Source organism: Haliaeetus leucocephalus, unplaced genomic scaffold (genome assembly GCF_000737465.1).
Source record: "Haliaeetus leucocephalus isolate CR32 unplaced genomic scaffold, Haliaeetus_leucocephalus-4.0 Scaffold395, whole genome shotgun sequence".
In the NCBI taxonomy this organism is placed as follows: Eukaryota; Metazoa; Chordata; class Aves; order Accipitriformes; family Accipitridae; genus Haliaeetus; species Haliaeetus leucocephalus.
In genome coordinates, this window is record NW_010972831.1 from 6,647,110 (window position 1) to 6,674,042 (window position 26,933).

A 26,933-nucleotide genomic window follows, 5' to 3' on the forward strand; every position below is an offset into this window, starting at 1 on the left:
ATTAAAACAATTCACTGTTAGAAAGAAGGAACAGAAAAAGTAATGACAGTCTTATTTCCCCTGGTCTCACAAGCCTGAAGTTAAATACTTGCCTTTGTACAACTGTTTCCCTTCTTTTATTAGCTAAATATTGTGGCACCATGCAACCAGAGCACAAAGAATAAAATTACAACAATTTGAGATGAGTGTAACTTTTACAAGAGTCAGATATCCCTAACAACCCAGACAGTCAATAACCCAGCACAAATTAACTCTGGCAAATAATAGGTGTGTTGACCCTAAATTCATGAGGCAATAAAACCTACCAACAGCCTGTTGTTTTAAAATACTCAGGCACTTCTCAAAGACAATATAGTTTTTGTTTGTGAGCAAGAAGATCATTAATTAGGAAAGCTTTTAAAAAAGGTTTTAGTACCATTAGCAAAAACTAATAGGAAAATAAATTAACTTACAACATCTGACACCAAGTCTGAAAAAACAGAAAGGCATTAAAAACCCAAAGCTAACCAGTCCATGTCCCAAGGACTGCATCCCATAGACCCACTTCTCCATAACCACAATAACAAAATTAAATTTCCTCCCTTTCTTACTGCATTTTGAGTTAGAGACGCATTTCTGTGAATGCAGATCTGTCGTATGGTGGAGTCACAGCAATATAATTTGAACCAACTCTGTTCATCTCTTCAACTCCACAACAATGAAAATACACTTAAAAACACAAAGCCATAATCTGTTCTTCCAAATTTGTTTTCTTTCTGAGAGCTTTTTAACAATAGCAGAGCTTCGGTAAAGTTACTATTCAAAAGCTGTCCTATGGTAGGCTCTGGTGTGAATTCTTATTTCTTGAAGGAAAACACATTTTCTAATTATTCAGAGAGTCTGTTTAAAAATGCAGTATGTTAAAATAACACACCATGAAAGTGGACCAAAATATTTTATGGCTTTGAGTAAAGTTCTTTTTTCCCCTTTCCCTGGATGCTTGCTAAGAGATGCCATAATTAGTCTGCCAAACAATGATTACATACGAAGGAGTGCACATAATGAAATTAGTGGACGAAACAATCATGTCACCTACAGAGTTATGAAAGATTTATACCTACTTCATATTAAAATTATTTAGTAAATGTCACATAGCACAGCAAAAACCATGGGCATGTTATCGAGAGGGAGTCAGGCTCAGTGCAGAATGCTCAAAACCAATGGCCAACACGAGCAGACTCTGCAAGCAAAGTGTTCATGTGGCCATAAAACCATATGGTGGCAGACCACAATTTGCTGTCTTTCTAGAAAGAAAGAAAATACAGAATTTAAATTTTAAAAAGGAAGTCATCCAGAAAGTAAATTGAAATATTAGTAACAGATATCAAATTTTGGAAAATGAACTGAGACAATTAAAATGCACTTGTAACTGCAACTGCTTGCTAAACCAAACCCGTGCTCTTGGACAGATTGCCTGATTTAAGCAGATGATGTACCTTCCTCTTAGCTTTTGCTTCAAGCTTTCCTTCCATGAGAAGTCAAGTAATTAACTTGCCAGGGGAAGAAATTTTCCTCTTCAATACCTTTACATTTGTGTAAAGCAAAATTACACAAAACGCTGATGCAAGACCCAAAGGGAAAATACTTGTGCTGTACAGCACACCCTTGCCTAGACCACCTTAAATCCACCCATTGCCTATGCCTGGCTCCAGATCCGGACGTCCCCGTGATGCACCAGGGCCCAGTGTCTGCCTGCTGGGATGGAGTTTATTCACAGGAAATATGAAGGGAAAATTCACGCTCAGCTGCTTAATGAGAACTGACATTCCATCTCCAGAGAGAGAGAAACTTTGGATGTCAGGCAGGTTAGCACAGGGCAAGCAGACGGTCAATAAAATATTCAGTAAAGTACTCTGATATGATAGATCTAATATTGTGGAAAAAGCCAGAAATCATTTTTTTGATAAGAAAACGAGTTTAAAATGGTGGTTAAAATGGCCTATACAGTACTAACCTGCTAAAACTTGAAGACAATTGCGACTGGTTTTTGAACTTGTTATAAAAAGTAAAACCAAACAAAGGCTCATGTAGCACAAGATATGCTTCTGTGGACATGGAAGCAGGTAATTTAGAACAAATGCACAAACCATTTTTTACAAAATCTCTCCAGAATAATTTTACAACTAATTTTTAATTTTTTTCTTAAAAAAAAAAAAAAAAAAATCTATCAATCACACTAAAACACATGATGCTTAGGGACACAGGCATAAACCTCACCTAGTCTGGATCGCAGCAGAGCATGTGCTGACCCGAGTGACCCGGGAGCAGCCCCAGGTGCTCCAGCATCAGCACTGGAGTCCCTCCTCCACAATGGGATCGAACTTGCTGCTCATTTTTCCAAGCAGGATTCCTACTAGATTTCTTCTCTGAGCAACTTTTTTGTGATAGCTCTTTCATGCCCTGCTGTCAGTGACTTCTTCAATTTTCCTGCCACCTCACCACATTGAAGTGTTTGGTAAGAAAACCCTGGAGGGATCAAGAAAGCAACAGGCCATATGCAGTGAGTCCCTGCAATCATTCTAATGAAGCTAAATCTTGAGTTTACATAAAAGGAAAATTAAATCAAGCACTGGAGTGGATTGGAAAGAAATACACCAGGAGATGGATAAAGTTAATCACGTTTAGTTAAGACTAATGCTGACCTACTCAGGCTTGCCTTGGAGATCCTTCGTACTTACTGTAAGTTTTATCTATATGGGAATACAGAAGCACACAGAGCTGTAGCAGCTGCCCTGAATTTCTGCAGTGCTTTATGTCTGCAGGCTGCAGGGACAGTACCACTTCATCCCTGCAGCATCACTGCTAAATATCACGGATGGAAATATGAGAAGCCGGGGCTGTGGATCATGACTCGGGGACTCCTGAAGCCTGGTCCTGTCCTTTAAACCCTGCAGGCAGTAATAGGTTTAATAGATAAGTCAGGGAAAAACTCCTTCACCTCAAGTAAAATAATGAAAGCAAAATTTCATTCTCACATTATATCACTCCTGTCACTCTTCCAAAGGGAACCTGGGATTTGATTGGGATGTTCTGCCAGGCAGGAGGCTCCGTCCCGAGCAGCCACGTTTCACAGAGCTGCACCTCATGCTGCGGGGCCAAGAAACCAGCTACGAGGTGTGCGGGCAGCTCTGTACAGACCAACCAACAGGAGCCTGTTGCTCTATACAGAGCAACAACTTGCTGCTTGCTTTCTCTCTCTAAAGAAAGATCTTTTTTTGCCTGTAGTTTATCTCGTGGCCTGAAACTTGAAAGTAAAATTACTTTTAAGAGAGGAAATGGCACAGGAATTCCTACAGTCATTACATTGATTTTTTTTTGTTTGTTTTATTTTTCACAAAGATCTCAACCACATCTCCAGCAGGTGTTCGTAGGAAAATGACAGAGTATTAAAATAAAGAGAATAAATTTGTACATTCAGCCATTCTAATATGGCAACTTCTTCATTTTTTTCCCCTCCTAAAATAAAATTGTATCTTCAAACAAAAGGTATCCAACGTTTTGACATAAACCCACAGCATCGTCTCAGACACACGATGGGGAAGAGCTACGTGGCCTCGGACAAGAGGGTGGCTTGCAGCAGCTCTGCCATAGAAGCTGAACGGTCGGCATGCACAGGTTGCTGCGTGTTTTGGAGGACATATCCAGTCCATGGGCCACCAGTTGACTATCATAGTTCTTATCTGACACGTATAATTTAAGAAATGGAGTTGTATTTCCCAAAATGTTTACTCATGCAGTGCTGAAGCAAACGTATTCCTTTAACTCATTCTGCTTTAACTGGTATCAGCTACATGAACTACACAGTCTCCCGATGAAGGAGCAAAAGATTAGGATATGAATCTGTCAAGTTTGGAATATTTTTTTCTGTATAGCTCCATTAAATGACTGAAGACAATAATGCTTCAGTATTTTCTGAGAATAGCTCATTTGTTCTTTATTTCAGTGTTACAGAAAAGATTATTTGCAACTATTCACTTCCTTACAAAATATTCAGATTCTTCAATGAAAAGAGTTTCCCACATTGTGTAGCCACCCACACAGCTCCATTTGAAAGTGAATGAAACGCTGTGCTTGATAATGTTGAATATGTTAACCTCTTACAGTTCTCGAGCTCTGGTGAGCCACTTTTCTTCTGCATCTGCACAAGGAAAAGTGTTGAACACAAGCTAGATTCTGTTGATTACGTACAAATACATGCACCAAAGGCATCAAGTGATTAAGACTGAAGCGATTTCTTAAGATCATCATCTGTGTCTGAAGCTGTTTCCTTTCTGGCAAACTAAAACCAAATTTAAGCTTGCTTGGAATTAATTGTAATATGTAACACATCATAATTAGTAATGGGATATGAAACATTTTCCTTTCTACTTTCAGCTACTGGTGTCTGCTTTGACCAGTTCAAACTCAAACAGAAGTCATGACCATTTAATGACGAGTTAGTGGTCTATGCAAAATAGCGTAGTGGTTTAAGTCCCTTCCCTAATCGTACATACCACCATTGTCATAATTAGCACTCGTGATAGCAATCTCAACAGAGACGAGGGATATCGACTGGCAGACATGAAGCCCAGTGTACATGAACCAAACTATTGAATGAATGTCCATTCCAATCCTTATGTCTTTTTTAGAAAAGCATAATTTGCACCGTACTGCTGCTTTTTGGAAAGTTGCCTTTGCTTATAAGCATCTTGACACCTCAGCAAACTCCCGTTTGATGCCCCGATCAAGGACAGAAGCAGCAGGACTGCTCTCCCTTTGCAGGACCCGCTGCCACAGTGTGCTCAGATGAGGGCACGCATGGGGCAGGACGCCAGTGGGGTACAGGGACCTCAGGTTGAGTAGTGCCGGAGAAATGACAACTCCCAGAGTAGCTCCTTTCTAAACCAGTAAAACTTCCTATTTGCTAACTCATATTTACCAAATGCCTTTAAACCTGAAACACATCTCTGACTTTGTCCTCTCTTGTGTGAGCACATCAGTGTACACCTGCCCTCAACGCCAGTTCCTACAGATCCTCGAACACTCAGAGCTCCACCATGTGCAGCTGACAGCCAGGCCATGAGCCTGGTACCCCTCCAGCAAACAGCGGCATGAATTACCTGGAACACAGTACGAACACAGCCAGACGGTTCAAATAATCCAAACACACTAAACCACCTCCCTTGCAATTTGACTACAACACACGGCAGTTGCGCCATTCTGCAAATCTCCTAAGCACGACACACAACTCGGGCATCAGCTCTTTAAAACCCCCAGCATTTCTTCCCCGATTTTCCTTGTTTCCCTACTCACACGTCTCTGCCCTGTGAATCCCAACGAGGTGCGTGAGGCTTAGGCCAACGTATCGCTTTTCCCTTCCTGTCATCCCATTTCACCGTGAAATCTGATTCTTCCATCTGTCCCTTCCTCCTCGCCCCATCTGGTGAAATTCAGCAGTTGCATTAATACGATCTGATGCTCCAGCCAGCGCTCACATCCGCACCACGTCTGCACTGCAGCATCACTGCTTGGCTCCTTTAAGAGATCACTAAAAGAGATGTTAGTACATTGAAGAAATTCAGAGGTAAAAAAAAAAAAGAAAGAACGAAAGAACGAAAGAGTTGCTCTTCTTTGAGAGCTGGCTGGAATGGAGAGCTATCTTCATAAATAGACAGGAAACAGAAAAGACTAATGTTGGGCAGATGACAGATCCCTGAATTCAGTTAACTGGCCTTCAAGATATGAACTGTTCTATTAAACATAGAGGCATTATGTTGGTCATCCACTTTAAGCCCAAGAGTGATTAAAATGCTGGCAGAAAATAAAAACTGGCTATTGAAGAGCTTGCCCTGAGGTCCTAATTTCAAATCAAATTTTACAGCGCCGCACAGGAACAATGGCAGCCCAGTACTCCAAGTCTTCTTTTTGTCACTTTGTACAAAGAAACCCCCTCAAACTCTCTCAAAGAACAATGGCCCCTCTAGATTCGCAACTACGCCAAGAATGGGCTCAAACCATACAAAAACACATTTTAAAAATACATTTTACACTGCCCTTGACATTTGAGATAAATAGAAGCCAATGCATTGAAATTCCAAGTATTTTTTATATCCTTTCACAATGTGAATTTTTTATTTTCCCCAGTCTACTTGATCTTTGACATTCTGGCCTCTGGAAAAGAAGGACACAGCAGAGCAGTCAAAGAAATTAATTATGTAGATAATTGCATTTTATTAAAATGATTACTGTAGCAGAGAACTCAACAAATGACAGCTACACGAACCTGGCCCCCAAAAGAAATCAAGAGGACACAAACAGTTCATTTTTAATTGAAAAACTTCTCAGCTATTAACATTTAATTATCTGTTACTGATATATGGCACTAGTTTAATTAGCATTTTTCTATACGTCAGGTTTGCCTTTTAGTAAAAACACTTTTTTAAAGTTCTGCTGAGCTGCCGCAGATTCCCCGTTTCTACAGTCTGAGTTTATTTGAATTTGGCAGCTTGGATACAGACAGTTGTTTCCTAGTGAACAGCACACAAGACCATATGTTTCAACATTTAAGCAATTTAGAATCAGAGGTATAATTCTGAGTGTCCTTAGCAGAAATTGTGCATTAAATACCCAAAGGATCTGAGCTGTACAAGAGATACAGCCTTTTTTAGCACTTTTCCCATAGCAACAAAACCACTCTATGCTACTTATATCATATACTCGAACCACAAGCATGCTGAGAGCGTTGGTGAGCTGACTAAAGTCTGCAGCCAGACGGTTCAAGGGCTGCTGTGTTTTCAACGGCAAGGGACAAGCAAGTATATAATTTTCCCTTTCTCTTTCCTGCACCTCTCTCCCATCAGGCAGGATTCATCCAGAATTGCCTCCGAAACACACTTATGGTCAGGACTCATACCTGGTTTCTTGATTTGTGGACATCTACTTTGTAAGAAGGCATTAATCTACAGCTTCTTTTGCCAACCAAAAATAAAGTCAAATACGCTGCTTTTGTTGTTCTCTTCATTTCTGGGATGATGTACATCACCAGAACTATAGATTTAAATCAAGATACAGCCAAGGCATGTCTGGCATGATACACCATGCTCTTGTGCTGGTTTGTCCACTCTGCTTTTCCTGGCATGAGGTCACACAACCTCCAAACCGCACAAGAACATTGTAAAAGTAGGTTCAGAAAGAAAAAAAACCCCAACAAATCCTGAGAGGGAAAAAAACCCCAAAATCACAAACTACATCACTGAATCTATTAATAAGTCTTCCCTGTTTTAATCACAACTCCCCTGATAAAACCAGAATGAAAATGACAATCTGAAATTAAAATTTAGTGATATTTTCTTCTTAGAGGATAGGCACAAACCAAGAAATCTAGCAGTTTATCAAATACCCTCAAGAATTTGAGTGAAGGCTTGTTCTTAAAAGCGATGGACCTAAGCACGATCCCCCTGAAGTCACAAGGAACATCCCAGACCACGTGTTGAACATGAGGTGGCAGTTCCTGATCCTCAGGCAAACTCAAGACCCATTTGTCACTTCCACTCCCTTTTAAGCACTCTTCTGAACACGTTGTGCTGCATAACAGCCACCTATTCTTCAATTTTTCACACTACCACTTTACAGAAAACTGGAACAGCAAATAGTTTTTTCCAGAGTGGGAATGTGCCGTGCGGGATGCAAGACTGCCATGCGGTCCCTGCTCCCAGCAGCCAGGAACCGGCAGTCCCTCACACTGCTACAGCCTGCATGTCTACGGGGCTGTAATGGACTCAAGATTTCTTTTCTTTTCTTTTCTTCTCTCCCCCCCCCCCCCATCCCATATATGTATGGAAACTGAAGAGATATAGTATTCAAAAACATTTTCTTATAGCTTTCATTAAAACACTGTCATTAAATTAACAACTATTAAATTACTAATTATAATTTCTAGACATAAAATGTTTTCAAAGTCTTTTTCATCAATATATAAAGGTTGTTTTCATTTGGTGTAGGTTCTGTCTGTCATTTTTACTTGGTACTCTGGTATAGAAATTCACTTCAAATACATGAGTGATTCTGAGTGATTAAAAAAAGCAAACAAAACCTCCAGAATTAATTCCATTTGTGGGTATTTCCTTTAACAGCATTAATAACCTAATGCATTTAAAAGGAAGATTTAGAATTATAATTCACTTGTATTTCATAGGATTAAAAATGCAATATATGTAACATAGCCACAATATATAAATACAAACATATCAAGAAGGTACAGTATCCATTTCTGTTGTGCAGGAGTTCAATGTTGACACCTTTGTAGATAATTTAAATTTTACTTCAATCTACTTCAATGATGTAAAATCCAAAGAAAACATTTATTATTCAGATAGGTCTGAAAATATAAATTCAGTAGGATATAGGTCAAAGAATATACACTGATCAGGACTGAAAACTAAGTATAGGTTTCTCATTTGGAAGTAGATTTAAAAGTAATACCCAGTCCTTAGTGTCCTCTACACCTAATAGAAGACATGATTTTCTATAAATTTCTTTACCTCTTGTAACATCAATTGCAAGTTTGCAAAAAAAAAAAAAAAAATTCAATAAACCAGCTAATTTTATTTCTTTACTCTGAAATATCAGAGACCTGATATTTCAGAAAAAGGAACACTGAAAGGGACTTTTTGTAGGCCAGTATTTTGTTTCACAGTATGCCTCTCCTGCTGCTAAAAGTAGCAGCATTTTCAGTAGAAACAATAAATACGTTAAATGAATGTATGCTTTTAAAAGGAAAGAGAGAATGGAAAGAAATGCCCACTCCTGAGAGCGACTAACTACCTGGGTGCAGAGGAGCCCTGCGTGCCCTTGCCAAAGCAGCCCAGGTTATTCTCGTCTCCTCTTTTTCACTAGAAATTCCACGCTGACCCTGAGAAACACTGTCATCAAAACAAGGACATTTCCATGAAACATATCTCCACTGCGAAAACATTTAATAAAAACATTCCCATCCCATTCTAATTTTAATTTGCACTAAGTTTCAATGCAAAGAAACAGACACAGCTGCCCAACTTCTTCCTCCAAAGCACCCCAATTTTTGAGTTCCCTACCCAAAATTTTAAACGAAATCTATCGGACTTTAAGGCACACTAGGCAAACTGGCATTTAAGAAAATTAAGCTTTAACTAACTAACTAAAATGCTGCTTAAATATTACTGGGCTCTTTGGCTATATCTAATAGCAAGACTACTAAATAAAGCCCTTACAAGAAAAAAATGCACAGAGGGAAAATAGGATTGTTATTTTTAACACTGATAATTTTGTTTAAAAGAAGATTCCTTCCTGTGTTTCATCATTTTACGTTATGTTCTATTATAGAAACTAATGTGGGAAAAAAAGTTCAGAAAAATCCAGGCCCAGAATATTATGGAAAAAAGAACCACCAAATGTAAAGGTCCTGTAATATTTGGTATCTTTAGATTTTTCTGCACTGGTTCACATGACCCCCCATTTATTTTTAGAAAGGCAGCAATTCCCACTTGGATACGGTGCAATACCTTGTACCCGAATGTTGCTTTGCACAAATAAACCATAGAAAGTGTTGACTTAAAAAATAAAACATTGGAAAAGGAGAAAGTTTTTTTTCTCTGTGAAAATTTCCGGAAAAGCTGTAAACAAAGGCAGGTTTGGCTCAGTGGTTGAGCGACTCTGTTGAGCTGTTGAGGATGGAGAACATATCAAACCTCACAGAGTGAGGAAATGTTTGTAAAACAGTTAGTAAATCATAGGCAGCAAGGTCACCATGTTTAACAGCAGGAATGACACTTTGCCAAAACCCCAGCTGTGAAAGGGCGTATATGCACACGGGCTTGTCTCTCATTTATTCTTCTTCACATCCGAATTTTTTTTTTTTCTTTTTTTTAAATATCTATTTCTTTAAAAGCAGGGAAAACGTACAGGATTCCAAATTGAGGAGGTCTGCCAGGACTGACACATTCATCCATCAAATAATCTCAATACCTGGTTTTGTTTCACCAAACAGAACATAAGCTGTTAAAGCACCAAGAAATTCTCTGCAGTCTGAATGATTTCCCTACAGATTGATACCGACTGACCTTTTTATCTCGGGGACAGAGTTTTAAGTTCTCGCTGCTGCTCTAAATTCACACACAGAAAAAACTCCAACAATCTGGCCTCTCCGAGAACTGGCATAGCCACAAGGTGAAATTACACATTTTTAAATACAGATGCTACAAACCCACGTATGAATACAAGGAGTTTAATTCATCTGATGCCAAAAAACCCAGGAACGATTATTTCAAGTTGAAAAGTTGTCATGAAATCACTTCATAATATGGAGAGATTTATAAAATGACTCACCTGCTACTGTAGAAATCAAACACCCTGCGGTGTGTCACTGGCAGGCAGCATATAGCAAAGGAAGTACTTAAGCACATACTTGACTTCAACTCCTTGCATGTTTGAAGTTAAGCATGTATGTAAGTGCTTTGCTGGACTGGGGCCTATATGCTGGACAACTATGACAAAAAAAAAAAAATTCCTTCCAAACGACTTATATGTTACATCTCTATTAAAATGTTGGGGTTTAAATCACAGTTTATGGTGAGGTTTTAAAGTGTCCTGTTCCCCTGTTCACTACATTATGAGACAACGCAATCAGGAACTGGGGAGAAAAACTTGATCTACAGCGATGAAAACAGGTTTTGCTTTTGGGGGAAGAACCCACGGGGCACTCCTCCTTTCTTTAGGTGGCAGAAAAGTGACATTACGGTTAGTAAGAGCACAGTTGGTAGGCAAGCCGTTAAATAAGAAATAACTTGATCAATGCCTGTTAAATGTAGTTAAGAACTACAGCATGACATTAAGCCACTGAAATACCAAGGTTACATGTCTTCTTGCTTCGTATTGGAGGAAAAACCAGGAATTCAATTTGAGGGGGGCAGTTTTTCCTTTTATTTTCTGTTTTGTACTATGAACCGTTTCTCCTGGTCTAGCTCTGCTGCTTTCTTTATAAAGCAAAAGTTTAAGTTAAAACGACTCCTGAATCCAAACTCTACGTGTCTCGCACAAACTCACAATGTGGTTAAAATTTTTCAAACGGCTCTCCTCATCACTGGCCAAACCAAACCCTTCTACCTTAAGAGATTTTTTGTGTTTTAGGGGGTTGGTAACCGAGCTAAAGATTTAAACTTTGCAAATGAAACTCACTCTGCTTTTAAATGCACTTCTAGTCCTCAGCCCTGCTCTGAAGTACTGCAGCCACCGGTGGGCCAGCACAGAGGTCCATTAGCGCAGCCGTGCTGGGCTGTCGACGGCAGCACGGCCACCATGGAGAGCCCCGCTTTGTCAGCATGCTCCGGTGCAGACGTGCATTTAAAGCTATGTTCCTAGGAAAAGGAAGGAAGGAAGGAAATAACTTTAAGCTACATTTAAGCTCCTATTTTCACTGGTTTTGCCGCTTCGAAACCAAAGATGACGACTAAGGAAAAATATTCGTAGTATAAATGTCATACAGAAAAGCACTAAAGAAAAATTAATGAGTGAAGCTACATTTATAGGGGACTTAGTAGGGACTACGTAAATTAACACCAAATAATAAAAATTGAGGCCAACTGTATGTATATGTACATGGCAAGGCACTAATTATTCCAACACTTTATTTACAGAAACAGGAGTTTCTATAGGATTATGATTGTATTTAACAAGAGCTCTACCAATCAACGTAACAAGAGGAAGAGGAAATTTATCCTAAAGGCAAGTAACTAAAAAACACTAAGACAAGAGAGTTAGTTTAGTATTACATAAACCCGAAAGTGACTTAAAATAATTAAACCACAGTAGTGCAATGCCAATCATTTTATCCATCTCTCTTCTAAGAGGAGAGACTCTTTCTTAAATGGAAAATCCTATAGTGAAATGATGGACCTGACTATTAATTAACCAGTCCTGTGTGTTGAACATTTCCATTTGGTTAATCTTCTGGAAAGGAATTACTGTTTCATTTTATGAATTCTTCTTCTTTGCTCATTACATGAAGCTTTCAGCATATCTGCTACCGCACAGTTTATTTTTCAGTCTTTTCTTCTTCTTTGGTCTTTCCTGTTCAAGTTCTGTTCAGTAATATGGATCAGTTGTGCTTTGTGGAGCAGTTCAATGAGATTAAATCAACAATATGTTTTAAACTGCCAGTACATAAGTTAAAATTTACCTCCCTTAATCCATCTTACGTGCTTCAGAATTGTACTCCAAGAACCAGAAATATTAATTAACAGACAATATGTTTACCGTTTAATTCCTAAATTTCTAAGGAAAGCTTTTGCTACCTAGTATTCTGCCACTTCTTGTTTAATGCACAGCCCTTCCTTCCATTTCTGCATCTGAGACATTCTTGTGTCTCTGCTGTCACTGAGATATCTAGGGACCTATTCCAACTCACCCCCATCTTAGTCCACAGGAATAGGAATTTGTTTATTTGTTACCAACGAAGCTAAAACTGTACTGAAATATGCTTCAAAAGAAACTGATGGAGTTCAGAAATTCACATGAAGCCCTGTTGTTACAGATGGTGGCTTTTCTTCTTCGAGAAGCCTGCAGATTACTGCCACGGGAAGCATGCATTCTTAGCCCAGCTACACATTTCCCCTGGACAGAAAACTGGCCTCAAGTAACATTTGCCTGCTTATTCCTCTAAGCACCAGATTTGTTACAGTGAAAAACAAACATACTTTTTTTAGGTTTTGTAAGGTAGATTGTGTGCCCTGAAAGAGAAGTTTATTTGACCTGGATTCTGGACTTGAAATTATTCAAGCACATCCCATGTATGTTACCAGTCTCGGATGCTTCCTACCAGTTACTTCATCTAATAATACTTGAAATACTTTAAATTTTCTCTCACCTTGCTTTCTCCTTCTGTCAAACGCTGTAAAGAAACAAATTTACAATACTTAGTTTTATTATAGTTGTTCCAATTATTGTCATCTGTGAAGGTTTCCAGCAGTAACACCACCATACTCAAGCCGCGTTATTCTTACACATACTAAGCTTTACAGACAACAGAAGTTACAGAAGTATATACGAATTATTATTTTGTAAACACAGATATCCTTTAATGTAGATGTCTTAATGACTACTTTTGGGTTTCAATGCAACGCATGCCTTAGTGTTTTAACTCGGGACACCATCATCATCTATTGCTTTAAACTCCTTGTCCTATTTTAGACTACCTAGATTGCGTTCAGTTCTCTTCTTTTACCGAGTTTCATTTCACAGAAACTGAACAAGTAGGCACTTTAGAAAATTAACTCTGTCAAGACAGAAGTCTAGCAACAATCTTTAGAAGAAGTGACACTGCTTGGCTTTGACATTTCCGTGTTCTCTTTCTCCCTCCAATGCTGAATTTTTTCATGGAGCTCACTGCCTCGCAGGTAGAGCTTAGCTCCAACACCCATCTCCAACATTAACCCCTGACATCTGGTCTTCATAAGCACACTTCAGAAAGGCAAGAGTTAAGAGAAAAAATACAGAAGTCTGAAGCTAGCAACTACAAGAGAAATCAAGCATTTTATTAATACTTCTATTAATCCTCCTCTTAATCCTTTATGGTATTAGAACCTCTCTAAAGTACTCTGATTTTTATATATATTCTTTTAAGCTGTAAAAGTCTCAAGGTATATTTTTCATTAAAGTCAAATGACTAGATCTGGGTAAAAACGTAGATTCATTTCTTCAGTAAACGTACTCCTAACTGGCCACTGCGAAGCCACTTCAGCTTTCTCCAATACCCTCGGTGCACGTTTCTATTTAAAATGAGCACTCCTCTTGCACCAGAGCAGGGGCTGGCCCTTATCTCTGGTGGAGATTGCTGGCCCTGGACAGGCCGGTCGGTGTTTCCAATTTCCTTATATAACAAGGCTCCAATGTCGGGAGGAAGTGGGCAGATACTGAGAAATCAGGGAGGATAAAAAGCACTAGACCTGTAACCTCCGAGGTCAGGAGGTTATGACTTCAGGGCCTAACAGTAAGGTGGAAGGATGTGTTCAGGTAGTTTTAAATTACCTTGTTTTACTGGTCTTTTCCAAAAGGAAGAGAGATAAGATCAAACGCAGAAGATTAATATCGCATACATGAACATATACACACAGCTAACATGAACGTTATTTCTTTCTTCAGTAGTCTGACTGAATGTTCAGAAGTTGAAAAATATTCTCTCCCCTGCAACATAGTTGTGATTTCATAGTTCGAAGAGCCACAATGCTGAAAAGCTATCCAGGAACTCTTTTAGCCTCTCTGCAAACAATTACTTACAGAACCAAGAGATGAATTTGTATGACCATAATTTGTTTCCCAAATACTGACAGGTGTGGGTACCGGATGACAAACTGTAAATGGAAAATACAGCTTTAACCATACATGTAGGATTTTATGCAGCTGCACGTGCAGCAGAAAGGACAGAAATCCTCTCCCCACGTATGAAGAACTAGTGAAGCCCCAGTTTTCAACTTGGATGCTCAAGTAATGACTTCATGATCATCGAAGAACTGACACCACTGGTCAGGATGGCATGAAACAAAGGAAGGCGTAACATAAAATTAGTGATCACAAAACACCATCAGCAACTGTGGAAGGAGTTCCCCGACATCACTGTATGGATGGCAATGATGTTGAAGGAAAGAATGTTTAATGGCTCATGGCCGCCTAAGTTTCTGCTTGCCTTGTTGCTCCAGCTCAAAGTTGAGATTTGGTGTTCCCCATTGCAGAAGCGGTGGAGTGTTTCTAATGTACCTACTTTTGGCCATAGAAGGAGCTTGGCTGCTGAAGATTTTGGGGTTTTTTGTTTGTTTGGTATTTTTCTTTTTTAGTACCTGAAGAAAACACCAACATAAAGTAAAATAGAAAACGACCATGGTCATCACTGCAGGAAAGTACCAGTCTTGTACACTGCTGAATAAAACCTTAAAGAAAAGTACAGATCTCAGAAAACTGCAGATAAAGGGCTTGATTTTTGTCAAAGTAAAATGAAAACGTGGACTTTCAACCTATGACAGAAAGTATCATGTTTCACATTACAAATACTAAAAGAACGAAGATATATGTTCTTTTGAATAAAAGAAAGACCTAATGACTATTCAGAAGATGGTAAACAACTGAAAATTCAGTTTCTTCATTTCTTACATGAAATTAATTTCTTATGTGAAAAAGAAATAACTGCAATTTTTCTTACAAAAGCAGCCTCTGAATTCCCAGTGAACTTCCACCTTCATGGACAACTTTGGAAACAGGGCTCAGTGACCTAGGATTTCCTTATCTGTTCCCCAATGCTAATTAAAGGGATGTTGTATAGTTAACATTACAAAACAGCACTTGGTAGAGTTATGCACAAAGCACACATTATGAGCAACGTCCTCAGCAATTTCCAGGTTAGAGTTCTAGCTAAAGGACAGATACAGTACTGAACATTGTAATAAGAATTCTAACCCATTCTGCTTCCGTATAAATTCTCTTTTATAGGAGATTTGCCTCGACAGCAAAAGATACCATTAGTATATCAGTCCTGAAAAACGTTCTTCTAATTGTGTTTGGATGAAAGCTACAGAATGTCTGTATTTGTTCAATTGATATAACATGCACCTATAGTACGATGCCTCCATTTATGTGATGACTTTGAAATCGCTGCATCATGTATCGCTGCAACAGTCTCTTCTGTACCATAAACCCTAAATCCACATTTGTGAACTCTGAAAAGCAAACCACTCGCATTTAAGACTTTTTTCACCAAAAGTTTTCTGCATCATGAAACATAGTTGTTAAGATTAGGGTTGTTCTTTGATTCGACAGATAAAAACATGCTAAGACCACAGTTACAGGTAACAACAAATTATAGGAATAAACCGTATCTGCCAATTAGAACTCACGAGGCGCAGCCAGCAAACTTTTGTCTCTCCTTCCTTTGGATCTGACTATATAAATACTCAGAAGACATGAACGGAACATAAATCTTCACATGATTCTTCAATCTGTCTACAAATGACCATGACATTACATATAAACTATTCTACATAATATATATGCTTCCCTTTTAAACAGTTAAGGAGTGTATCAGACACCGTGATAAACACAGAAAACTGAGCGTGAATACCAATAAATGCAAGCCTTCCGTCTCGGAAACTCTTCACTTATTTGATTAAGTTAGGTGAAAAACAGAGCAGTCACGCTTGTAGCTTTTCTTCCTTTTTCCTTTCCTCTACTCTTTTTATTTCTAATGCGAATCGGAAGTCTATGTGGAGCAGCCTGGCTAGCCCCGGTCTAACCTCCCCATCTGGAAGGGAACTAACCAGCCTTGGGGCTACTTCCAACCCTTCCCAGCTGTTGGGTTTGGGTTTTTTGTTTTTGCGGGCTTGAGAAAGCATATTTATATAAATGATTGCCATATCCTTTGCCAGCTGTTGACCCTGCTCTTGTCCCGGTTGGGGCATGTTTTTCATTTTTAGCGGCCACAGACTGGAACTGACCCTGACAGAGTTAGCACGCTATGCAAACAGCTTCACGCGTTCTTGCTGTGACAGATAAGACAATGGCTGCCCAGTGCAAGCCGCCGGACCGGTGTTTCCCTTTGGGCTAATGTCACACAGCCTCGAGCTGGAAGTAGTGGTTAGAAAAAATAAATGATGAGATTCACAGCACTGGCGGAGGCTTCCTGTCCCCAGCAGAAGCGCTCGGTGATTTCAGATACTGCTCTTATTAGCAAAAAGGTTAACAAAAACACACGTGAAAAGGCATTTTTCACTCGGCCACATCTCACATTAGGTACCAGAAAGTTTCCTGAACTGAACTGTCAAAACATTCCTGAACTATTTTTGTAGACCTGGTTTTCCTCCCATGGAACGGCGAGCTGACAAATCTTCACTAAAGCCCTTGAAAAAAATTGCAGCTAAATAATAATGATGAGAATAATAGTAAAAAAATCAATCGCAACCTACAATGGTAATGACTTTAAACTTTCAGATGAATGCTTCCGACAAGGAAAACCGCTTTCTCTGTATCCCAAAGCGCTGCTCTGGAAAAATATACAGCATGCTAAATACACCCGCGCTTCCTGGTCACCTGTAGCTATGCTGAAACAAGAATGTTTTGAACTATATTAAAAAAGTCCTCTGTAAAAGGGGGATGCTCTTAGCAAACACTTCTGAAGAAACGGCAGTTACTCACTTTGGCTGTTATCTCATTAACTAATACCGCTGAAGTTAAATGGGACACAGACAATGAACTCTAGCCTTTACAACTTTCATAAGCATTATCAGATTTTTTGATAATAAGTAGAGGTGGCATATGTATTCTGTTTAGTATGCAGAAGAGCCTCATTTTATTCTCAATGCACAGATTTAATTAAAAATAAATTTACTGTTAACGCTTAAAGTGGTGCCAAGATTATCCAAACAGAAGGTTTATGATACTTAATAATTGATAAGAGGAGGGAAATTCACAGATTGCAACTGATTATTATTTAGTAGGTCTGTTTGCAAAGGTGAAAGTGGCATTACAGCTAGCCAAAAGGAAAAAAAATAATAAAAAAAATCCTTTCTTTTATTGTTTGTATATTTAGAAAAATTTTAATTTAGCAAACACTTTCTAGAAGTATTTGGAATGAAACCGATTACGGATCCTGACAGTTTCACTGACTACTTTGGATAATATTGAAGGTATTCAAAGTCTTTTCTAAAACATCAATCCAATTCCACACAAGGGGAGTTTTTTATTTACTTTTTTTTTTTAATGTGGTTTTATTTTGGTTTTGTTTTGTTTTTGTTTTTTTTTTTAATATCAGCACATAAAGGAGATCAGCTTCTTTAAGGCAGTGATTCTCAGCTTGGATTTCAAACCAGCTTTAGCACAATGTGCCAGAAATTTCCACAAGTGCTGAGAGAATTAACTGATGGGATCTTTGAAGCCTCTCTATCCGAGATTAACTAATGAAAAATCTGTGAAATCACAGTTCAATCTTCTTTTTTTTATGGCTAGATGTGTTTGCAATGGATGGGATGACAAGATGCTCCCAAGCCATCTGGCTCCTCACACAGGATTTGATTCAGAAAATTAATAGTAACACCATCGGTGTGCACATATTGCAACAATCCAGAAATCTAGTCCTGTTACACAACCGAACGCAGAGGTTTTGTAATTCCCCCAATAGGTTACACAGATTGAAAATGCTGATGCTAGCCTTAGAAAACATTTTCATAAAATAGTGTGAGTAATGAGTGAGCAATTTCACTAAACCTCAGCCTGCCCTGCACTATTCACCCCTCTGCACTCCCCGAACAGAGCCGCTGCCTCTAGTGCAGGTCACTAATTCACTTTATGGTGAAAAGCCTGACTTTGAGCACTCCCCTCAGAATGAAAAGGGAAAAAATATTTTTCTACTTTCATGTATTATGCAAATATAATATCTATAAATAATGCGGCTTTGTGCTTTCAATAAGTGCTATCTAGCATGTATCACCCTATGAATTAAATTCTTCTTTTAAGACTATCATACTACGTACATTTTTGTGGATGAGCAAAAGATCCATAGGGGAGGCAGACTGCAAGTTTTATTTACAAATCGAATTCTGAACATCCAGACAACAGGACTGGGGGAATTTAAAGGCAGCTTTAGCTAACTTTCTTGAGTATAATTCAGAAAATCCATGATTCTGTATGAAAAAGAAAAGCTTTTTGGCAGAAGTACTGCTTACCAGAACAGACTCTGGGTTGAAAGAAACTTGTATAAATTATCCATGTTAGATAAATTGTGTATTAAAATGTTACTTTAAAAGATTATTTTAGTTTGGTTCAAGATGAACATCTTACTATATTTTACATAATTCAAAGCTTATTCCCATTAAAATTCATTAGATCTGTGTATTCAAATCCACTAGGTATCTCTGGAAACACTAAGCTAACATGTTTAACTGCAACTGTAAATTTTCAGCTTCTTTAAAGGGTTCTAAACAGAGTATTTGGATGCTGCAGCAGAGATTGTCGGGCAGAGGAGACAAAAAGAGCTCTCAGGGAACCACCGTTGTGTCAAATGCATGAAAAAGATGGGAACAGAGGGAATTTCAAACAGGTACATTAACTTTCAGAGTGCGCTGTGGTGAAGGGATGTTCAGGACTGTACACGATTCAAAACACAGTGTAACTTGTAAATACAGGGAACATTAATGGGAACAGTTTTGTCTCTTTTAACAGCGCTGATGGATTTCATTACTGTGCAGTAGCAAGTTGAAACAGATAGGTGAAATCTTGTACTCCTTTTTTTGTTATGAATTTTTAAATCCCTTAAAGGTTCCAGAAAACACGGTATAGAAAGTATATAACAAAAAATTATTTTGCCTTTAAAGCATTAAAAGCAAAAGCTTCTATAAAAGTCAAGGAGGTGAAAGATCATCGGGGAATATTCTTTTCCCTTGAAGCCTTGCAGTTGCAACATGTATGCTCTGAATAAATAAAAGACGAGCAAGCCATCCTTTGCAAACACATCGGCCAAGATATTTTGAGCAAGGAGCAACTCTCGCATGTTTTCTCTCTCAGTGCTCATTTGGAAACACCTTTGGGGGAACTGTTTTTAGAGGGCTGCACTTTCTCAAAAAGCAGGTCCCTTCCATGTGCCGGGCTGCACACCCAAATTACTCGCCACTTCTGCAACCCCCAATTTCAGGTTCTTCTTGATAGCCCGCGTTTGCACATTCCTGAAAAACCTGACAAAAGTGGAAAACCTTTTGCATGTGAAAGAAAAACTTCACTTTTTTCTTTTATAAAAGCCTCTACCTCATCAGTTCTGAGTTCAGGTTTCAATCACTGCCGCTGCCAATCTTTTTTATTTTGTGACGTGTCGGATTAGTCCGACTCTGCTCCTGCTGAAGCCAATGGAAAACTCCCACTGCTTCCAAGCAGAAGGGAATTAAGCCTTAAATGAATAGTTTTACTTTGGTGCAAAGATCAGGAAGCCCCTAAGAACATATAGGCACAGATACAAAATGTAAGAGACTTAACTACCCTCTCAAAAAACCCCCAGACTCAAGCCCTAGAAAATATCTTACAGCCAAATTATTTCAGATACAAAAGTTTTACTAAATTCGGTAGGCGCTGAGGCCCCAGTAGGTACAGGGCTGCACTATTTGCTGCTAAACTTAGGTTAATAGCCGATGACCCTTTCCATTCTTAACCTCGAGCACTGACCTCCTGACCTACCCCCAGTGATGGTGTTTATAAGCATGTTGCCACTGGTGTAAATAAAAAAGGAACACAATGTGCTGAAATTGTTACTGGTGATGACAACCGACACGCATTTTACACTGCCAGTGGGCAAAACCATCAATAAATAACTCCAAATCTGTTGTTAATGTGTTTAGAGCTTCTTGCAATGGTCATGTCATTTTTGCTTTTTCCTCTTTTCCTCTGCGTGTATCTTTGCGAGACAAGCAGAAAGCTTCCAATAAGGCAGCCAGCCAAAAATAAGGCAGCCTATGGATAAGGTTTACGATTAGCATTAGACCACAGCTGGATTTTCTACCTTCGGCTACCTTTCAGTACCTTCAGTACTCCTTCAGCTACAAAAAAACGCATGAAAGTATGTCGCGCCATAGATCAAGCAAAATGGTATACTTTCTAAAACCTTACAAGTAAAAAAACCATGTGGTTTATGATGAAAATACAGGTTTTGGAAGTCCCTGTCTATGGGGTACTGTGAAAACTCTTGTCCTCCACACAGCCCACAAGAAACTAACCAAAGCAAACTTTAAAAAAAAAACCCTATAGAAATGCTTCACATAAAAATAAGACAAAAGGAAGACCTACCTCTCACCCATCTTTTCTTTCTTTTTTTTTTTTTAAACTATGCCTTGTTTTGTTTTTTAATTAAGTAATTTGTTTCTAAGGGTTTTTTAAATTGTAAATTCAATTTCAATCCAGACTAGAATTATAAAGTGATAGTTAAAGTTTTCAAAATACACAATCATGTTTTACATAAATTCAAACACATTGTAACATAGGTTTCTGTGTTTGAAACTTCTGCCTTTTACTTAAGATCCTGCAACCGCACATATATTTTTATTAATTTATGTGAATTATTTCCAATTAAAAATTACATAGAGTATAAATATCCACACAAGTCCTTTTGGTAGGAGTCCCGAGGATGCTAGGACAGCGTGGCGATAGCGCATATTAGCTATCACAGCTGGACCCAAAGCGCGGTGCCTGTTACGGCCCCAACCCCCCTCCGCTGCCGCGGGAACAGAGCCCTCGCACTGCCAGTCCCAGGTTGTTCTCTGCCAATGGCTCAACTGAAAACACAGAGCAAAACAAAGGGGAAACCACCAGCCAAGAATTTTAGACAGCTTTAAACATTTCTGAGTTGAAACAGTCTGTTCTGTTCATCTAATCATCTAACCCAACTTGTTAAGAGACTGTATGAAACACTGCTGCAAAGGCCAACTCCACTAACAGCACAACCCCCCCCAAAACACACCACAGAAAATAGTGGATTCCTGACAACCGACTGACCAGGAAATACAGAAAAGAGTAATATCAAAATGCAAGTACGCCTGAAAGTCCTGTTTTATCAGCTATGTTCTGGGCCCAGTGCGTAGCTGGTTCTCTCAACTAACATGCAGAATCTTTCATTTTAATGGTGAACAACTAAAGTCTTTTTGTTGTTGTTGTTGCTGCTGCTACAATTCAATGAGACAAAAGATACATAAGCATGTTTTTTTAAATGAACAAGTCATAAAAATGATTATAATGGATGTAACAGCCTATAAAATATGATCAAATAATAGTCATCTATCTTTCTCAAAAAGAAAAATTAGATTATGTGTAATTGTAAAATCTAATTTACATTCTCCTCTTTCCAATTTAAATTTCCACTTTTATGAAATATTCTCTGCTTCAAAATTGTGCTTGTGTAAAAGATGCTTTGACATGTTTCTAATTGATTCGTTTTACACTATTGAAAGGATAACAGTGATTTGCAAAAGAATTTTTTTCTGTCTTGCACACATCTCTCATTTACCCATCTTAATTCAATTAAAGGAAGTAAGGACGGTTTGACCGATGAATGAACCATATTTTAACTGAGGACATTTCTATGTAAACTGGAATATACCAACCACTAATTCTCAGCCAGTTACTTCCGATCTGCAACTTTTATTTTGAAAGGTCATGGCATGGTCACCGAAAAGACAGAGGATATTAAATGCTGGCAAGCATTTTATAATAGTGCAAAACTACAGGCTGATATCAAAAGCAAAAGATTTTAAACTCAAATGCAATTTATATGCAAACATTCTGTAGTTATTCCTAGCTATCAGGGTAGCTGGACGTTAAAACTTTAAAGCAACCCCTCTCCCTGCTCAGTGCATTGTATGTCTACTCCTTGGAAGGACAGTAAAGAAAATACAATTTTTCTGTTTCCCATAGGCCTTGTATTATATTGGTGGTAACTGGTATACCCAGGACACTAAAAATATCACTTCTGTGCATCTTGGTGGGTTGTTAAGGAAATACGTATAGAAACACTGAGCCCATCTACCAAAATTTATTTGTACAAAGACAAAGTGTGAAGTACGCGGTGTGCTCTGTGACAGGTTAGTGTGTATCTGCATATATCCGTATTAACCTGTAAATACAATTTCTGCTATGAACAGTAGTATAACCCTCACATTTGAGTTGCAGTCTCTACACTGACCTGGAATACCCTGGAATATCAGTATATATTTAAGTCAGGCAAAGAGGTTAATAGTGGAACAGAAAGCAAGAATCTTCAGCTTCAATGATTAATTTAAACACGCTCTATTATCTTCCAAGGATATAAGGAGGTGGTGTCATCCACCTTGTACACATCAAGAAAGTTGTGAAGATAATGAGGGTATTTGTTTCTACGTTAAGTAGAAAAGTTCTCCATCTGCATCCTCTCCCCAGACAAGGGCACTTTGCTACTCCTGCACTGCAAGGCGAGAGGAGAAAAATTCCTTCAAGTTCACAAATAATAAACCAGATTTGATTAGTCTCATCCAAACGAGTTGGAGCAGCACAATACAGGGGTGGTTCAGTGACGGGGAGCGCTGGGTAACATCAACGCTTTCTGTAAAGTATCATTAGACAAAGATGACATTTCGAGGAGAAACATTTATTAATATATTTGCAGGATTGTACCCTCAGAACCTTTTGGACACTGCTCTTACCCTCACTCTTTAACAAGAGAGGTGCTACAGCAGACAATAGAGGAGAAAACATTACAATAAGGATGTTTTTAAGGAAATACTTGCTGACAGCATGCTGAAATGAGGATAAACACATGCCTACTGTTTCAAAACAGCAGCAAAGGCTGAACTTTTATTAAATAAACATGGCAAACAAACTAGCTAAAGCCCACAGGCAAGATGCCCTGTCACCAGAGAGGTGAGGATGATGAGGTATGTCCTTGACCAACTAGTTGTGAAGTCCCTCCTGAATCAAACAGTATCAGGGAGTACCTGAGGGGTTTAAGTCTGAATTTCCACTGAAGAACAAAGCATGGCGGGACACGTCCACGCCAATGACACGGCCAAATTACAGATGAATGAGAAGAACTAGATGTGCTTTCTCTCGCTGCCAAGGTGACCACTGCTGCCTTCAAGCTCACTGAAGATCCCCAACAGCTAGGTCCTGCTACCAGACTCTCCTGTCAACAGATTACCAACCTGAAATGCTTCACTTCAAAAATGCAAATTAGAGTTTACATAATTTGCTTTTGTTTTGTAAGCCAATATGTTGCCAGAAGATCTTCAGCTGAACTGGTGCACATTGGTGAGTCAGAAGCCATTCCTAACCAGCCACCAGAGAAATGCAGAAAATACCAAGCGGAAGATGCACATTACCACTCTGCTTCTGCTTTTCAGATACAGGAAAGGAATAAGAGATGCACAGCTTTCCCCAGAACAGATCTCGGCCACGATTTGTTGGGTTTTTTTTTTGGTTTTGGTTGTTTTTTTTAATTTTAGAGCAGTGGTCTCAGTTATTTGTCCCTTTAACAAATACCTAGATTAAAAGTGAGTGCAATAAATTTTAATTAGAATAGTGTCTATACTTGTTCACAAAATTAGTTACTGAAAATACAAAACCCCTGACAGGTTTTAGATTGTAGCAACCAGGTACAATTCAGAGTCACTTCTGAAAATCTCCCATCTGCACCTCACAGCACAGATCACCGTCTCTCATCAGAGCCGTGCTTGGGTCCAGCCCTGACCTCTGCGTCGTCACCTCCCGCGCTGTCCTGCTCCCTGGCCTTGGGTGACTCTCGGCATAACAATGGTCGTTCAAAGCTGCATATACCGCACCTACAACGCCACGCTACAAAAAGGGTCTTCTCCTGCCAAACAACTCGGCAACAAACTCCTGGTTAAGTTTTGGCATGACGCCTAACTGCGCTATTTCTTCTGAAACGGAAAATGTTAATAGCATGAAGTGCCAAGGCTGTTTTCCAGAAGCAGACAACGATAATACAGGGGACAGAAGCAAATCGGTTTTGTGAATGTTCACAGAAAAACCTGCTGAGAGCCGGCCAGAAGAACAATCGCTACTTTAAACTGCAGTGGGACCTTACGTGAATTAAAATGGCCAAACTCTGATCGCTCTTGCCGAGTGTCAGCAGAGCCCTTGACCAAACCTACCGAACTGCAGGGCTGTAACTGAAAAGTTAAAATGACTCCTCCCTACTACCTGCGGAGCGACAGTTACTCCTTTGGAGTAAGGCAGGCAGAAGGCGGCTATTCGTTTTGGCTAGCGTTACAAATAACAGAATGTCCAGCTTGTACGACGGGCAAGAATTATTCCCATTTGTGAGTTTTTCCTGGAGTGAGAGCAAACTCCACTAAATATTCCTGTCTGCCTCCGTGTGCACAGAGCCCCGAGCACATAAATCTGTAGTAATATTGCTCTTCAAAGGACCAAGACATATACACTGATGCCCATAGGCTGCGTACACGATTTAAAGAAAATAATGCTGTTGTGGAAGAAGCGCTGTAAGTCATTTTGGGGAAGGCACTGTTGCACCTGTAGCAGCGGGTCTAAGCCCCATCAGCAGCACGGTGGAAGGTAACCTGTTCGGTAGCGGAGGGGACTGCCACCGCCGAGCTCCTCCAGCGCTGCCCGGCCATGCTGCTGTGTTAATGACCTCGCAGCAGTAGACAGATCCAGTCCTTCTGCTTTTCTTTCTCACTGAATGATTTCCCTAAAGCCAAAGCTGGGCAAAATGCCACTAATGCTGCCGTAAAACTCCCGCTGTGTTAGGAGGGAGGCAGGCGACTGAGGGTTAGGAGGTAATCAAGCTTACAGATTAAGGCTCACTAAAGCTACAAGATCAGCACAGCTCGGGGTGTTTATTAACTCTTTGAAAACCAGGATGTATGATTTCGTATCACATTAATATAAAGGATGTTTTCTAACAAGACCTGACAGCTGAACTATTTTGCAAGATTAATTCTAATTCGTGCAAAGCTAGGAGTACAGAAGGAACACTCTTTAAACCTATTTGGATCAATTTCATTATAAAATGTGCTTCAAACTATGAGACTGCGTGAGCAAAAACCTCCGGAGACTTAGAGAAGTAAAATTTGCTAATTATTCTTCCATTCAGAAACACTGCTTTTTAACTTAAATAAGGTAACCTGAAAGTCAATGAGTTAAACATACTTCTACCCCCTTGGTGCATTAAAGCCATGACCTGGGAATTACTCTTTTTTAGCAGTGCAGAATGGGTTAATTTCTGAATATAAAATGAGGTTGCTGCAATCTGGGTGTTTTTTGTTTTGTTTTGTTTGTAACACAAAGCAAAATATACTCTACAGATGCTTGATTAAAATGCAACAGCTGTTTATGGCGGTGCATTTTCCGCTAATTTACTAGGGCAGATTTTTCAAGGAGCCTTGTTTTATTGCATCTTCATTTGCATAAACATTCATACACCAGAGCTGTCTGTCCACTTGTCCCTGGCTTGGCTAATATTTAAGGATTAAATTCAAATTCAACTAAGCCATCCACTCCCACAAAGGAAAAAGAGTTTTGAGAGTAAGGCGTCACACCTTTGTCCCATGATCTAACCTGCACTTTGCATGTATTCAACTTCTCAATCCAAAATATTTCATTTTGTGGCATCATACGCAACTAGTATTTAATCTGCTCTTCACATCTGTCTGGGTAGGCCTGGTGCCTGTTTTTTATATTATTCTTTCCCTTTTGTTTATTTGATCCATTACATTCCTTAAGCTTGATGACTAATCCAAATTATTAACAAATACAAAAGGGTTTATGTAAATTATTATGATGAACAAAACCAAATCACAATTATAACATTGTTAAGTGAATTAGACAACAATGGCTGCAGCTTCCCTATCATAGATTGAGGCAGATGAATTTGAACTTTATTGACAGTAGCAGTAGAAAGCCTTAATCACTAAGCACCAGTACAGTCTGGTTTTCATAGGGTAATGACCCATCTATATATTCATAACAAGGGTCTCATTCATCATCATTCCTACAAAAAAAACCCTCTTGCAAAACTAATGGAGGGAATGTGTGAAAAGTGATTGGATGGGTAAAACTGTATGGGGCTGGAAAGGCCTTAATTGATTTTATTGTGCTGTGTCTAAGCCTCCTTGCACAGTACATCAGATCTGTATCTAACTGCATTTCAATTGATTTTCACTGATAGGCTTCTTTCTTATGTCTAGGGCTTAAGTACTAAACTAATAAAAGGATAAAAGACTTTGTAATACAGATTTTGAAAATAATGTGCACACATGATTTCTATGGAAGAAAATTGTATGATATGTGTTTGTCCTACCAACGAAATGTAATATAAAAAAATGCAACTAATATGAAGAAGATTACTGGGGGGG

At 39.0% G+C, this 26,933-nt stretch overlaps 1 protein-coding gene across 8 annotated transcripts in view; it reads right to left on the reverse strand.

Moving 5' to 3' along the window:
* BCAS3 (breast carcinoma amplified sequence 3) overlaps window positions 1-26,933 on the reverse strand; it is a 374,628-nt gene that overhangs the window by 123,661 nt on the left and 224,034 nt on the right. Inside the window, exon 23 of one of the 8 annotated variants that reach the window (XM_010573790.1) lies at window positions 11,235-11,408. The exons of the other annotated variants lie outside the window; for them this stretch is intronic. Within the exon in view, the coding sequence (XP_010572092.1) occupies window positions 11,401-11,408 (8 nt within the window). The 3' untranslated portion in view covers window positions 11,235-11,400. Of the gene's footprint in view, window positions 1-11,234; window positions 11,409-26,933 lie in introns of those variants that run through there. 8 annotated transcript variants of the gene reach the window in all.